The sequence below is a fragment of the Eucyclogobius newberryi genome, unplaced genomic scaffold, assembly GCF_026437365.1.
Source record: "Eucyclogobius newberryi isolate DKJ021-1_F unplaced genomic scaffold, fEucNew1.0.hap1 SCAF_16, whole genome shotgun sequence".
Taxonomy (NCBI): Eukaryota; Metazoa; Chordata; class Actinopteri; order Gobiiformes; family Gobiidae; genus Eucyclogobius; species Eucyclogobius newberryi.
Window position 1 is genome coordinate 14430065 of NW_027315790.1, and position 16688 is coordinate 14446752.

The following is a 16688-nucleotide window of genomic DNA, read 5'->3' on the forward strand; positions in this document are numbered from 1 at the left end:
TTGTATCATATTACAGTATAATAGACTATTATAAGTATTGAAAATGTGAAATAAATGGATGTGGGCCTATATGTTTTAGGATTCTTAACTAGCAATGTTTACCAATCTGATCATTATCTGATTTGAGCTTTCAGATTATGGAAATATCCAGTAAACCATATTTTTAAAAATGATTATTTTGTTATTATTCCGACAAAATTGCAAAATGGAAAACTAATGTTAAATATTAAAAAAAAATGAATAGTTATTTTAACATTCTTTATGCTTATTATTGGTCATGTAAATATACCCAATGTGTAACACTACCTTTTCCGTGCGTTTTTACTCATTTCCAGCAGAGGGCGTATGAAACCCACACACTGAAGGACGTAAAGTCACAGGGGGGGAAACCCGGATGCGCATTTGTCTTCAAAAAATAAAACAAACTGAAAATCGGGGAACATACTGACTTATTTCTGCCATACCTTAAAACTATCATTTGTTCATTTTAGCATAAACGTGCAATTAATTTTGATGGTCAGCCTCATTTATTTCCTTTGTCCCTCTCATCGTTTGCGTTTTGGTGAAGTAGTACAGTTTTATTTTGAAGCCGTTGAGATGTGCGTGTTCTGGACGAGGTGGTGGAGTTCAGAGGAGTTTCATTGCGCCTCAGAGCTCTCAGTGGGTCGGAGCGGTCGGACTTTTCTTTTATTATTAACAATGCACGATGAAGCGTGACAAAAGACTCTGACAGCTGCGCATTATGCCCTGCCTACAACGATTCGACTGAAATAAACTAATTAAAATGGATCCTTTGCAGAGTGGGGAACACAATGAGGAGGACGCCCAGTGCGCTGAAGAAGAAGAAGAGGTGGATCCGAGAATTCAGGTGGGATTTTTGGCTCTATTCTATGTTATGTGATGGGCACTTCTATCTAAACATTCAAAGTTAAACCACGTTGGCTGTTCTTGTAATAAAGCCTGTTTTATGCATGCATCACCTGAATAAACTTGCTCCTAACTTCTGCGTGTTGTCTGTAAACAGGGAGAACTGGAGAAGTTAAACCAGTCCACAGATGACATTAACCGGTGGGAGAGTGAACTTGAGGTAAAAGAACATAATTGTCTTTCTTTCTTTTTTTCTTTTACAAGGGCAGGCGTTATGTTCCGTGTTTCTTAAATAGCTTTCGCAACCGAGACAGTGAAATGAAGTGGAAATGTTTCATAGTGGGTGTAGGCTGGCTGTGCATCATAATGTGGAAAAACTGAAGAGGACAAATTCTAGAAAAGTCTCAGCATTGGACTTTGCATACTGCCGTTTTGTCCTCAGGCATGACACAGGGAGTGGTCTTTGCAGCGGTGAACTTTCTTTAAATATTTTAGGATGTTGGCTTACTTGTGCATCAGTGATCTGGGTCTTCCCCAAAATAAATCTTGTATCAGCCCATCACCGAGTACTGGTAGTGTTTTTTAAGAGTATTTTCCCCCACATCTCTCAAAAGAATCTGCACACAATTCTATGACCTTTTCCCCTGCCTTTTGTTTCAGTCTTTCTCTTAAAACAATTGTAGCGGAGGGGTTTATAGCTGGCTGATGTACGATAAATGTGTGGCAATGAGGTTACTGTTACATTCCACCAGCAGCCCATGTATTTCTCCATAATGACGGCTCTTCTGGTTCTCATTAGGGCTCTTCCCCAGTCCAAAGCCCAGCAGAGTAACTGTTAAACCACAAACCAAGGACATGTGGATTTCTCAACCCTCCCTATCATGTCGAGATTGTTAGTTGTCGCCCATTTATCTTACTTTGACCAATTGCACAGCTTTTGTTAGACCAAAACATTTGATTTGCGCTGTGCAAAGAGTTAATATTGTTACACTGTGTTTTGAAGTTGATGACACTGGAATAACAGATGTGATAGTTACCAGAGTTTAGGTATTTCACCTACTCAAGCAAATAAGTAATTTGTTGTGCACTTCCATATTCATTTACAGAAGTCAAAATAATTATACTCAATTTGTCTAACTCTAAATGGACCTGCTTGGTTGTAAAGAGGGTTGTAAAAGTTTATTTAGCGGCAGAAATAATAATAGCAAGTAGTGTAGTAAGAAGGTTGTTGAATGGAGATATAGTGGTCATGTACAAAAGGATCAATCCCATTATGGTGTCTATTATGGTCACAATATAATGGTAATAACAAAAAATAATATAATCATGACTATTTTAGAAACAATCTAGCTTCCATAAAGCTGGTCACAGATTTGAGAAACAGTAATAATGTGTTCGACGAGATTTTACACAGTCTCAGTAATAATCAATCTTGAATATTTAATCATTAAATCGTGATGTTTTCTTTCTCACAATAACACTAAAATTTGACATTGTGACAACATGTGTCTTTACTTGCCCGTGCAGTGCATGAATGTAGTGTATAAGTGAGTTATAAGTGGTGGCCGTGGTAAAGATTGGCAGCCATAAGTGTAAGAAGTGAAAGAATAATGACATTGAGAAGCTTGTCAAACATGTAGTGCACAATATACTGTAACTGCATGATTATCATTGTTATGTCTATGTATATATTTATCTATTTGTTTGTTTAATACTACTATCACATTGATGTAAGTTAATGGTGTGATACATTAGGAAGTAGCTCCACTATATTAAGTTATCCCTTTTTTATTCCCAGTGTACTAGAAAACAATGTATGACAAATGAAGACAGTGTAAATAGGCCTACAATTAATAATGCACTTAAAACCATCAGTCATCATGACAAATGTTATCGTGACCTTAAGAATGTATGATTCCCTGGTTGTTTACGCCTGTCTGTGGTTGAGTATGGCTGATTAATGTTTGGATAATTACCAAACAAGAGCGGAGCAATCGTGACTTACACTTGTTTTCTGTGTCAAAGGGCACATGAGTCTTAGACAAGTGACAGCCTGTCTTCAGTATGAGCTAATTTCTGTAGGGATATGGCATTGAGTCTGTGTCACTATCGGAGTGGAGCCGTCAGTCAGGAACCACGATGATATCAGAGGAAACGTATGCTTCCCGCTGCGCCCTCTGTTTCGACTGCTCACGTAGTCTTCCTCAGCTTTTCCAACAGGATGCAGCTGCTGACCAGTCTAAAGTCGCTCCAAATTGTATACAGTGTTATAATTGTGTTTATTCTGTGGCGCAGCACTTTAACTTTAATCTGTGGTGCGTTTTGACGCCATATTGGGCATTCTGTCAAAAACTACACCTCCAGGCATTTTAACCAAGTGCAATCATACGACTAAACTTGTTATCACAAATTTCTACAGGGTTTAAGTCATTGTTATTATCGTAAAATTATTGGTTCGTTATTTTAACCTTGGAATGCCAAGAAGGTGAATTAATAAGTTAACCATGACCAGTGTAAACATGTCATTTTCAACAGTAAACAGTGAATAAATACGGAAAATATCAATTTACAGTATATGAATCAATCAATTATCGATCAAAATAGGTAAAGTATGTTCTCTTGTTCGTACAGGACTGTCGCCAGCGCTTTCGGGCAATTCTTGTGGAAGCGACAGTGAAGTTGGATGAGCAGATGAAGAGGATTGGGAGAGCTGTGGACGACTCCAAACCGTATTGGGAGGCCCGTAAGGTGGCTCGGCAGGTGAGGACCAGCCTGGCAACTCAAGCTCACACGTGCATCACGTTATCTGAGCTGCAGTGAGCCGTGTGAGGCCAGCGTCACTGTGCTGTGGGGATGACAGTTTAAAGAGGCGCTTAGATCTGCTTAAAAGGAGCACTGTCACGTGTGGTCTATTTTTAAGCTGCACCTCTTTTCACTGACACTAAACTCAATTTGAACTCATCAAGTTAGCTGAAGTGTCTGTGAGAGAGAGGATTATACTGGAACATATTTTGTTGTTGCCAAAAACATATACAAATGATCTAAATGCTGCATATTCCTCAAGATCTAGATTTTTTTAATCTACATCCTTGCCAAACTGGAGAGTCATTCTGGAGTGTAACATTGCATCCACTGTATTTATGATAAAGCTATAGCAAAAAGACTAATCCCTGCTGCCTCACCTGCAGTGGCTCCTCTAGGATTTCGAAACTGGGGTGCTCAAGGGGGTGGTCAGAAAAGTGTAATATAACAACACATTTATCGTCATTTGGTGCACTTTTGGGGTTCCTAGCAAGTCAGGGGAAATTTGGTTATTATAGTAAAGTTCTATTAAAATACTGAGCATAATCAAGGCCATGTATCTTAGCTTGCCCCTTTTCACTGTGACATTCATAAATACTCAGGTGCACATCGACCTCCACTGCCCTGCTCAGCTAAGGCCCAGCTCGGCCCATCATTGCTCTGCTGTTCAGCTCACGCAGCCCTCCTCCACCCCAGCACAAGTTTACTTTCATTTTCTTTCACATTTTTGTTTTCACTACTACTATAGATAGAGGATGTGTGTCATATCCTGCTCTGCACCTCCTCTTCTGCACCCATTATCATATTATGCATGTCTTTAGCTGAATCTCTCCATGGTACTAAATAAATACTCTTTTGGTTCCCTACTTAAAAAACCCATTGACTTCATTTACTATTTATTACCCTCCTCTACACTGCTCTTTGCCTGTATAAAGTAACAGCCCATTGCTTCAGATGGCACTCAAGTTATTGTTTCCAACGGTCTTGCCAATGCCCTGCACCTGCCTATTGATACATTGATTTGATTGGACAACCTCAGACCTTTAAATGTCCACCATCCCTAGATTTATGAGGAAGTAGAATGAATATCATCATTCATCGTGACATTTGTGTCATGAGCCATGGCAGAAGTGTCAAGTTCAAATAGCTTGTGCATTACCATGTGTTCCTCTGTATGTTTTCTATGCAGTTGTCATTTTCCTACTCTGAACGCAAGGGATTATGGGAAGGTTTTGAATAGCTATCATTGCAATTGGCTTTGTGAGAATGTGATATCAATGGACCCTGGCATATTGTATGGTTTATGACTTATGTATGAGTATTCAATTTTTAACACATGACCCACTTGAAAGCGATCCGATGCTTAGCCCCAGTGACCCCCAATGGATAAACAAACACAGTGGAGTCTACCCCCCACATATAAACCAGTCGCTCTCATCCCCAGCCCCCATTCCTCTCCTCTCTTTACATTCCTGCTCACACCGGGCGGCTCTGGTGCCAGGAATTTGCCCATATTGTCCAATGATTCCTCCTCTCAGCTTCCATTTTCTTCATGTGATACTTGTGATTCATGTTGAAATTACCGTAGTATTTAGTTTAAGTATCTATTTAACTCTCTAGAGACATGTTGAACCCCACTTCACGTTATATTTTGCACCAAAATTGTGTCTTCGAGGATGGAAATCTATGCTTCTCTGTTGTTACATGATATCACATATCCTTCCGTCGTTTAAGTAAAATGTGTAGTTTTCTGTGTTAGTGACTCACAAAATGCTGCAGTTTTATATTTTTCCACAGCAGAAAAACTAAGTGTACAGATATTTCAGCAATGTTTTTTACATTTTAATACCATCATTATGACAAATTTCAGGCTTTTTTGTTGTTGTTGTTGTTGTTATAAGGTAATTTCCATCGTCATGTTATTGTCCGAATGCAGAGCTAACGCTGCATAGCCACGGCGAGGTCTTTTGTTAGTTAAGTCTGTAAAACTACAGCTGCAGTCTTATACTTGTACAGTCTTGTACTCACATGCAATAATGTCACATTCATGTGCATAGAACTGATGAAAATAGAGTGTTTATTTTACCATTATTGGCTCGAGCCTTTCAGAATGGAATGGATCGAGACATTGTTCTTGCCATGGTTTCTTATTATTATTATAGTTTTTCATGGTAAAATTTGCCAAAACTCGGGCATTTTTGACCCCCTGAACATTGATGAATGTCACACATGGGGACATAGACGCAATCGGCTCGGCCCGAACTCCAATAAAATGGAGGTTGCGAGAACGCTTGTCGCAACAGTGCCGACTAGTTCAAAAAAGAAAAAACATGAAACGCTTAATCTTTGGCCTAGGCACATGAAACTTGGGACAGTGATAGAGCTACCTTTGAGGAGTAAAACGCCCCTGGCAGCATCGCTCTATGATAAACAGGAAGTCAGCCATGTCGAATCAAAGTGGCACCGCCACGCTTGACTTTTTTTTTTCAAAATCAAACTTGTCCTAGGTTTTTTGTTCGATTGAGCTCAAAACAACACCTTTTGCATCTAAAGACATTGAAATTTAAAGAATGTTGATATTCTTTACGGTCTCCGCGTAACACGCCCTCAGTGTTTTCAAGGACAAGTCTACGGAGCTCATATTTCACTCACTGGAGAGGGAGAGGGGGAGGGGGAGAGAGGGAGGGAGATTGTAGGATTTCTGACACGTTTCCTCTCTGTAGCCCGGGTCATTTTGTAGTCTCACTCCATTTTTGTAGTTCCTCCTCTTTATTTTCCTGCCTCTGGACAGGCAGTCGCGCAGGAAGGCGAGCCATCATCGCCGCTGCCGCGGCTTTAATTATTATTAGTATTTTCTTGTCTTACGCTAGTTGTTTTTATTTTATTTTATTATTATTTTTTATTATTATTTTATCTTTATTTTTCCCCTCTATTCCTTATTAGGAATTGAGAGGTTTTGTCTACAGGAGTTTTTGTTTATAAGAGTTTTGTTTATAAGAGTTCTTCTATGAAGAGTTATCTGTCCTTTTCCTCTGTATCTACCTGCGTTGCAACAATGAAATTTCCCCATGTGTGGACAATAAAGGAATATCTTATCTTATCTTATAGAAGTTATAATGCATGTCACACTATAATATAACATGCTCTATACTGCTTTATGCAAATGAGGTATCCCTCATTCCCAACTGCCTCCTGTGTACAGACTACAATAATGTGTTTTCTTGTCTGGACACACACACACACACACACAAACACACACACACACACACACAAACATTGCTCATTTTTACTCATGTTACCACATCATTGGCGTTTTAAATGCTTGGCTGGCATTGACAACTGCAACTTTAAGAATACACTCTGCAACTTGAGCTAAGAAGTGCCTTGGTTACAGTCAAGGCTACGGTTTACGGAAGGACAAGCAGATTTGTGCAACATAAATCTGTGATGGATGCCCCGGTTCAATTGTTTGTTTCTTGTGTAACTCATCAAATATCCATCATCATCCTTCTGTTTTTGTGGCACCCCCTCTGGTCTGGAGCATGGGAAGTGGTTCACACAAAAAAACTGACAAATGACAGGATTTTTCATTGCAGTTTGTTTGGATGGTGCTATCTAGAGTAGACTCTCCTCAAAGGGCTCGTTGATCTTTACAGTTACAGATATCCCAGTAAAATGCCAGCCTTTGTGTTGGGCTTGAGTGTTGTGAGAAGATGCAGAGGGGAGCTTGCTTGCGTCACTGCTTTAACCTTATCTTGACAGTGCTAGGAGGGTCTCGGTAAAAAGGTCAATAAATACACTGCCCTCAGAGGCCATGAGAAAAACGAAGTACTTGAAAGATACATAAGGACCACCGGGAGGCCCTTTTTGTACAGTAAAATGATGCTAAAACAAACACTGCACAATCTGCGAGGTTCACTATTGATTCTCTGATTTTATGGTTTTCGTGATAATGTTTTATTAATTTATTTACTTTTTGATATTCTAACAAATAGAATCAGAAGGGACATCTTTATAATCAATGCCACAGCAGATTTGAATCACATTTTAGAGATTTGAAGTGTACTGCGTATAAACAATATAATCCGCTCTTAGGGGTGGACAGATCCTCATAACATTGATAATATTTGAAATGTTGTTTTAAAGATCTGTAAAATGTTCACAGTTTTGAATGATAATGCTACAAAAAGAGCTGATTAAAAATTTAAATGTACCGTAAAAATGTGTCTTCTACTTAAAACTTCAACTAATACATTCAAAGACATTACTATTGAATTCCGTCTGAATACCGTTACAGGGATACTCTAAAATATCAGTGAGATATTCGTTTCTGTCCATATTGTCCACCCGTAAGTCGCTCTGCAGAGTGACTGGCTTGACCATCAAACTGCAGAACACACACGTTAAGTTAATCTTCAGGCGATGTCATTCAAGAGCTTTATTAGATTAGTATTCCCAAACATGTGACTCTGGTGCATTAATCATGGCCTGTGTGTCAACCGAGTGTGGGTTCAAATATGTTGACAATGATGAGAATAACTGCCCCATTGATTTGACTGTTGGCAAGAAGGGCCCACGGACGCTGTCTCAGAGTGACTTAATGACTTTCTTTCATCAGCCAAACCGCTCACAGTGTGTGTCTCCTCATCCTTCTACTGCTGTCATAAAGAATCAGCCACGCTACCTTCACAGTGAATATAGGTCATAAAATAGAGACGCTCAGAAAAGTTTGATTTTCTCTCTTAAAAAATCCTTTCTGTTTGTAGTTTTCTAGTGCAACTTCAAACATCTTCCTGTGTCACCATCAACACCAAAACTGAAAATGTGTAGAAATGTAAAAGAAGGCCACTATGAACCTAATTGTTGTTTTCTCTTCTGTATTTCATTCAGTTTACTGTAGATTTTTTCCCCCTTGACACATATCTCTGTCTAACTTGGCAGACACGTATTCAGTTATTGTGCAATGTCCGTGCATTTTGACCGATTGTGCATCTGTTCTTCTGTGTGCAGGCCCAGATTGAAGCCCAGAAGGCCACTCAGGAGTTCCAGCGGGCCGTGGAGTTCCTGAGAGCCGCTAAAGAGACTATAGCTCTGGCTGAAGAGAGACTGTTAGAGGAAGAGAGCCGCCAGTTCGACTCTGCCTGGCAAGAGATGCTAAACCATGCTACACAGAGGGTATGACACCATTATGTTGAATAGATCAAATAAAATATCATAGGGTATCATTATTCATCCAATAGATCCAATAGAGTGAAAGAAGCATATATATGGAGAGAAAATAAATATATTTAGGATTAACACAACGTGACTGATGAGTAGGGTTGAGTTTATTACATATTTTGCAGGTGGTTATAATGTTATAGTAAAACTGCTCTGTTAGTTCATACAAAACAATGTAGAGAAAAAAAACATACACTTGTCTATGCCAGTCTATGCCAGTCTGGGACAAGTTCACTATTTCTGAAGCGTTCAAAGCATTGCATGTGGTTGACGTTTCAAGCGCCTTAGGTAAACGCTAATCTCTCCTATTGCTCAGGTAATGGAAGCAGAGCAGGCAAGAACACGCAGCGAGGCCGATCACCGAAAAACCGCCGCCAATTACAACTCCTGCATCAGCCACATGAAGCAGCTAGAGAAGAAGCTCAAACGCTCCATCAACAAATCCAGGTTCGTGTTACGCCTTTCTCCAAAGTCCTGCGTCTACCCCTGCACTGGCCTCCGAGAGTGAGGAAATGGGAGAAAAGTGGCTGCGCCCTGATGAGGTCCAGATGTGGCTGGCCAGTTTTGGGGTGTGCTCACTTTGAGGAGCCAAGGAATGCTGCGTCTTACAGGGCAGGATCAGCCGACTCCTCCTGAGCAAGGGCCCTCCCATTCACGCACTCTCTCTTTCTCCCCCTGCAGGCCATACTTTGAACTGAAGTCTAAGTATTATCTCCAGCTTGAGGTATGTAATTGTTTTATCTGGCATCACATGTTCTGTTCCTGCTTAGCAATCTTATGTGCTAAATTATGTTGGATTAGTTTAAGACTGCTCTTCAGATAATGCAATGTACTACATTTTTACTTTTGTCACCACATACTCCCACATTTTGTCACCATATACTTTATACTATTATTATTATTACCGTAATATTATTATTAGGCCCGAGCGCCACAAGCTGGCGAGAGGCCTATTAATCTCGTAAGGCCGTGCGAAGCACGGCTGCGAAAGTGCGCACGTAGTGCGCACGAAATCGAGCGCGAAGCGCTCGCCCACTTCCAAACACTCACTAACGCACTCCTCCACTCATGCACGCCCCGTGCATACTAATTAGTTGTAGGAAAATGGAACATTACCGTTGTAAACGGGCGAAGCCCGTGCAAAAGTTCGCACTAAACGAGCACTTTACATTGGGATGACGACCGCGAAGCGGTCGTCATCCCCATATAAAGCACTCATTTGCGCTAAGTAGCTCACGAATACGTTCCCCATCTCTTGCATGTTCCGTGCATATAAGCATGTAATGCAAAAATTGAACATTATTACTGTATAGAGGGCCAAAAACACAAAGTGGGCGGAGCCCACTCAAAATTATCGAAAGTACCCGTCAGTGACCAGGGACCCACACCATGAGGTAGGAAAGCGCGAGCGCTTTCCGAAAATGTATAGTTTATGATATTTGAAAAATGGGAAACATTGTTTTCGCATCGGAATATTATTCTTTCTTTCTTTCTTCTTCTTCTTCTTCTCGGGACCAACCCCCCTATTTTTCACCCAGTGAACATTGACGAAAAGTCACAAAAATTTGCACACCTCTAAATATCGTGCCTCTCTACATTCTGGCTATTTCCCTTTTCTAAAATAAAAAAAATTGGCGCGTCAGCGCCCCCAAATGTACCAAAAATGCATTGAGAGATGGGAAATGACCCAAAAAAAATCTGATCGTAGAATCATGAAATTTGGCGCAGAGGTAGATGGTGACAAGAGAAGTAAAAAATATTATTACGGCAACGCCGTCCCCCGAACCAAATGTCGGCCATATTGCTTCAAAAATGGCTAAACATGACTTCGGAGTTTTTCCAAACGTCGTACTTTTACGAACTCCTCCCAGGGCGTTGGCCCTAAAAAGCTGAAATTTGGTGAAAATGCTACTGAGGAGTGGGACATCAAAAGTTATCCAAATTACATTGATACCTCTCACGGTCTCTGTGCGGCGAAGCCGCAAACTGTAACTAAAATTTCAGAAATCTCCCATATTTAAAATTTCTGCCGTTTGCGCAGATAAAGTCCGAATTGCGTCAAATTAGAATCAGTTGTTAAACTCTTTGCCCTAAACCTACTTGAAGTGAAATAAATTCATTTGGCGCCACAGCGCCCCCTACAGATTTTATATGGAGGTTAAATGTTTAGTTTTGCGAAATTATATGAAATTTGACACACAACTCAATTTTAGCATCCCCATCAAAAAAGTCAATGAGACCCATGTCATAATTGTTATGGCGTTGCCGTAACGATGACCGAAACCTCCCATGTTATTCCAATGGGGCCAGAACATGTTTACACTTTAGACTTTCACAAACTCCTCCCAGGGCGTCAGCCCTATTAACCTGAAATTTGGTGAGACTCATCTTCAGGACCATCAAAAGTTATCCACATTTTCATTCAAAGAGTCACGGTGTCTGTGCGGCAAAGCCGCACATTTTGCCAAGAATTCAAAATAAAATTGCTTTTTGATGGTAAAACAAAGGGGAGAACATGTGACAGCGTCACAGATTCAGCAGTAGGCGTGATAAAAGGACAATTGGGGCGCGTTAGCGCCCCCTCCTCTTGCGGCGTGGCGGCGGTGTGGCGGCGGCGTGGCGAGGGCCGATCATTGCCGCTTGCGGCTATATTTATTATTATTATTATTATTATACATTGTTTTATGTTGCACCTTAAAGCCGAAGCAAGTTCCTAGTTTATGAATTGTTCACTGACAATGGCAATAAAACTGATTCTGATTTCGACTGTGACAATAGATACTGTTACTTACAATAACCTTTAGTTACACCAACAAAAAAGTTCAACACCCAGTATGTCCACTGTTTGAATACTATACAGACAGAGTCAAAGATCATTTAGTGTTCCCAAAGCAACCACAAATATAAATGTACAACAATGTCCTTTTTCTTGTAGCAACTGAAGCACCAAGTGGATGACCGTCAGGCTAAGGTAGTGCTGGCAAAGGCAGAGTATCGCACAGCGCTACGTAATCTCGAAAGCATATCAGAGGAGATCCACGCTCAGAGACGCTCACACGCTCTGGGCACCAGGGAGCAGGGCGTGGGCGCGGAGAAGGACACCACACATGAAGACATTGACAACTTCAAGATGGAATCAGATGGCTTTTCAAGTAAGTGTGGATGAATCATCTTTAGCCATCAAAAGGCTTCAAATCAAATTAAAACAACCCCACTTCTATAAAGGCTGAGGAACTTTCAAATGTAAAATCCATCAATTTGAAGTTGGCAATATGTCTCAGAAGTGAGATAGGGGCAACAAGTAAATCAGTACTGAATACTTGTTATTATCTGAGTTAGCTGCATCAGTGGTTTTAAAATTTCTTTAGTGTAAGTGCTTTTAATTTTTCTCTGAACTGGGTTATAATGAGTGTGTCCAATATTACCCCCACATTTACCCTGTGTATTGTGTATGTGTTGTAGTGATGTCCATGTGCATTGATGAAGAGGGCAGTAGCTGCTCAGAGGAAGAGACAGACTCTTCCTCCACCCCTCCGTCCTCATCATCCTCCACCCCCTTGGACATGCCCTCCCCCCTCATGCCCCCTATGATCCCCATGTCCCCCATGTCCCCCATGTCCTCCTGTCCCAGCACAGTGGAGCTTGAGAGCCCCTGCAGCTCACACGGCCCAGACTCCCCTGTCCTGGGCCCTCGCAGCCAGTGCAGCGGAGCCTCGTCTCCAGACTGCGACCAGGAGAGAGGTGTGTGACCCTCATACCTCATGTCACTCTCCCAGTGTGTGTGTGTGTGTGTGTGTGTGTGTGTGTGTGTGTGTGAAACTGAAACGGCAATTAGAAACAACAAAATGACTGAATCGGAGGCTGCAGACCTGAGGCTACGTGTCACAGCGACCCTGAAGAGTGCCAAACCACCGCCTTCAAATATCACATCTGAAGAGAGAAAAGCACTTTCAGCACTGGAAAAAGATCATAGCATCAACATCCTCCCAGCAGACAAGGGACGTTGCACTGTGATTCTCAACGCAGCTGATTACGAAGCCAAAGTCCACACCCTCCTCGAGGACACGACCACATACGAGCGCTTGAAAAGAGATCCGACCAGTGGCTACAAGAAGAAAGTGATAGACTGTTTACAAAGGCTGGAAAAAGAGGAAGCGATAGACCGGCCTCTGTATTACAGACTGTATCCTGGTGAAGCCATGCCTTGCATTTATGGCCTTCCAAAAATACACAAAAAGGATGTTCCACTCAGACCCATAGTGTGCAGCACAGATTCCATCACTTACAATGTGGCCAAGCATTTAACAACTATATTGGCTCCACTTGTGGGGAATTCGGTACATCATGTGGAAAACACGCACAACTTTGTGGATAAAGTGAAACATCTCCAACTGGACCCAGATGACCTCATGGTTTCATATGATGTTGTGTCCCTGTTCACCTGCATCCCGACCTCTGATGCAGTAACAGCAGTGAGGATCAGACTGCAGGAAGACACCACCCTACAGGAAAGGACCAAACTGACACCTGAACACATATGTAAACTGTTGGACATCTGTCTGAACACCACTTACTTTCAATTCCGGGGACAATTTTACAGACAGATTCATGGCTGTGCCATGGGCTCGCTCGTCTCTCCCATAGTGGCCAACCTGTACATGGAGCACTTTGAGAAGAAGGCACTGTCCTCATTCTCAGGCATAGCCCCAAAACTGTGGCTCCGCTATGTCGATGATACTTTTGTAACAATCAAGAAACAAGAGCTGGAAACCTTCTCTGATCACATCAATGCTGTGGACCCACATATCAGGTTTACAAGAGAAGACGCTAAGGAGAATCGCTTGGCCTTTCTTGATTGTTCCACGATCAGAGGAGAGGACGGGAAACTTCAAATAGAAGTATATAGGAAACCTACACACACGGACCAGTATCTGCTCTTTGGTTCCAACCACCCACTACAGCACAAGCTGGGAGTGATCAGAACCTTACAACACAGAGCTCAAGGTGTGCCCACCAGCTCAGAGGGCAAGAAGAAAGAGGAAAAACATGTCAGAAATGCCCTCTCAGCCTGTGGTTACCCCGCTTGGGCTCTCAACAGAGTGAAGAGAACCAAGAAGTAGGACAAAAGGGAAACTGAACAGAGAAGGAAGGGTGTTTCTATCCCTTATGTGTCTGGCCTGTCGGAAAAACTGCAGAGAATTTTTAGACAACACGAAGTCCCTGTTTATTTTAAACCAGGAAACACTTTAAGACAAAAACTGGTTCACCCTAAGGACAAGTTGCCGACTCAAAAACAGAGCAATGTAGTTTATTCGATCCAATGCAGTGAAGAAAGCTGTAAAGAACGTTACATAGGTGAGACAAAACAGCCTCTACACAAGAGGCTTTATCAGCACAGAAGAAATACAAGTTCAGGACCTCAGAGTGCCGTGCATCTCCATCTTGAAGCCTCTAATCACTCGTTTGAAGACGGTGAGGTGAAGGTTTTAAGCAGGGAGAAAAGATGGTTTGAAAGAGGAGTCAAGGAAGCTATTTTTGTTAAAAAAAGAAAGACCTTCTTTAAACAGAAATGGAGGGCTAAGGTTTAATCTTCCTGTTATTTATAATGGGTTACTGAACCCCTGGAAAGGTAGAGGACCAGGACCAGGACATTTAGATGCTAATCAGGTACTCAGGGTGGTTGAGCCAGGGCCTCACAAAGACAAAGAGGTTTCTAATAGCCCATTAAGATTCTGAATAGGCTAGCTCGGTAGATACAAGGGGGGAGTTTCTGTTGAAACAAACAACTCTTGCTACTTCAGGAAGGCTCCGCCCAATGGGCGGGTCTTACCACAGAACAGTATTAATATCGGAGTTCTCGATCTAAATTCTGTTATTGACAATGACTCTTGGATGAGGACGAATGAGGGATTACACCGACATGTGTGTGTGTGTGTGTGTGTGTGTGTTACATGGTACATCTAGCATTGAGAAAGCGGTTGGCACCTGGTTGTATTTACAATTGTGATGGATATAACGAAGACATAGTTTTGTCATTTACCTTTACTTGTATATCTACAGTAGTAGCAATAGTAGTTGTACTAGTACAAGTAGTACTAACCCTCTATATTTCAGGCAGATGTACTGCAACTATTCTCAATCTTCTAAATAATTTTCACCATGAATACATTCAAATAATTACCATAGACTGTGCGATATAGACAGAATCTATTATAATTCACTGTGTTAAAAATTCCTTTTAAAATTATAGGACTGTTTTGGCCGTCCTAACTTTTATCTTTGTGTGTCTTCCAGGTGACAGAGCAGAGGGAGCTGAGGTGGCACTAGAGGCAGGTTTAAAGAAACTCACACTGACTGTTACACAGAAAGACTCACGAGACACTGAAGAACAAAGTGATGTTCCTGAGTATGAGAGCTCAGATGTTCCCCTGTCCAGCCCACCGACACCCATTCTGCTCCTCAACAGCGCCTGAAACCCAGCTATGAATGCTTTGGGTCAAAAATCTCTTAAAACTGTGACCCAGGTGTGCATTAAAGGTGCATGTCCTTTTATATTTTAAGTTAGTCGTACATTACGCTTCCAAAAGTGTTCAATAAAGAGATAAGATGGACATTACTTTGAAGGCCGTTCGTGGTGCTGCATTCAGTTGTTCATGATTTTTCATGATTTTGTTTTTGGACACGGCCACAAGTGTGTTAAGTGAACCAGATGTATTCAAAAAGCAATACAATTAATAATTACTCTAGTTTTTAAGAGTTTGTTGTGTGGTCATTGCACTGATTAGAATTTAACACTAATTTCTGTGCAAAAAAAAGCCATTTAGAATAGTAAACCATGTCTATAGCAATATACATGCAACTGTACTTTAAATGTGCCTATGGTTAATTGATGCAACACTAAGATTTTGTGTTATTGTATGTAGTTTATAGTTGTTTGTTGTACTACTCCGTTCAAGTTAACATGTTAGCTGAGATCTGAAGGAAGCTGAAGGTTAACATTCAGTATGCAGTCTAAATAAACATAGATTCACTGAGAGTAAATACCACGCATCTTCCACTAAGATTTGGATGTGTTAAAGAGATCAGTATCTGATTGCTCATTGATATTGTATGTCAAAAACCCTTTTGAACAAATAATCTATATTTATACATATATGATTTTGTATATGACATAGTTATAGTGTGATGAATGTTGTTAATACATTTTTTTTGTTATTTTAATAAAGTTTTGTAAAACATTTGGCCTTGCTCCTTTATCCACAGTTGAAATGGTAAATTATCCACAGTGCCTGCTGTGTGCTCAGGAAATTACCCAGCAAACAATGGGTCAAAACTCATCTAAGGCCATATTTGTCAAATTAAAGGCCATTATATTCTTTAATTTGACAAATACAAATATTACAGAGTGACTTAATTTTGTTTATGTTTAGTCTTTGTGTAAAGTATACATAAACTTTGACTGGAATGAATATACCTTGCATGATGTCTGGCAGTTTTCTCTGCAAATACCTACTTGATTGGTTTAAAACTATAATTTATATGTACAAAATATTTAAAATACACCAAATAAAGTCTAAATTAGAAAATCGACCTGTCATACACATTAAAGCTTGCAGACTGACAACATCAGACTCAGGCCTGCCCTGCTCCCAGTCTGCCTCTATTTTGCCTGTATGCTGATGCTCCATGAAACATGCTGTTGTAATTTACATTGTGCCTGGCTCAAAAGACCATCAAGCAGGAAATGCAACTTTTGTGATTACATTATAGGTAATGTTCAAGTGATTGCATTAACATTT

The 16688-nt window shown here is 40.8% G+C and overlaps 1 protein-coding gene across 1 annotated transcript; it reads left to right on the forward strand.

The window, feature by feature from the left end:
• The first annotated feature begins 695 nt into the window (after positions 1–695).
• On the forward strand, positions 696–16102 carry sh3bp5a (SH3-domain binding protein 5a (BTK-associated)). The gene is made up of 9 exons (XM_072447675.1): positions 696–868; positions 1025–1087; positions 3499–3627; positions 8680–8844; positions 9206–9336; positions 9571–9613; positions 11825–12041; positions 12352–12630; positions 15184–16102. The coding sequence occupies exons 1-9, from the start codon at positions 785–787 to the stop codon at positions 15360–15362; spliced, it is 1290 nt and encodes a 429-aa protein (XP_072303776.1). The 5' UTR covers positions 696–784; the 3' UTR covers positions 15363–16102.
• Positions 16103–16688: the final 586 nt, after the last annotated feature.

Coding starts and splice junctions, on each gene's coding strand:
- sh3bp5a (XM_072447675.1), top strand. CDS start 785: ATGGATCCTTTGCAGAGTGGGGAACACAATGAGGAGGACGCCCAGTGC. Junction 9,337..9,570: donor CGCTCCATCAACAAATCCAG/GTTCGTGTTACG, acceptor CTCCCCCTGCAG/GCCATACTTTGAACTGAAGT. Junction 12,631..15,183: donor AGACTGCGACCAGGAGAGAG/GTGTGTGACCCT, acceptor TGTGTCTTCCAG/GTGACAGAGCAGAGGGAGCT.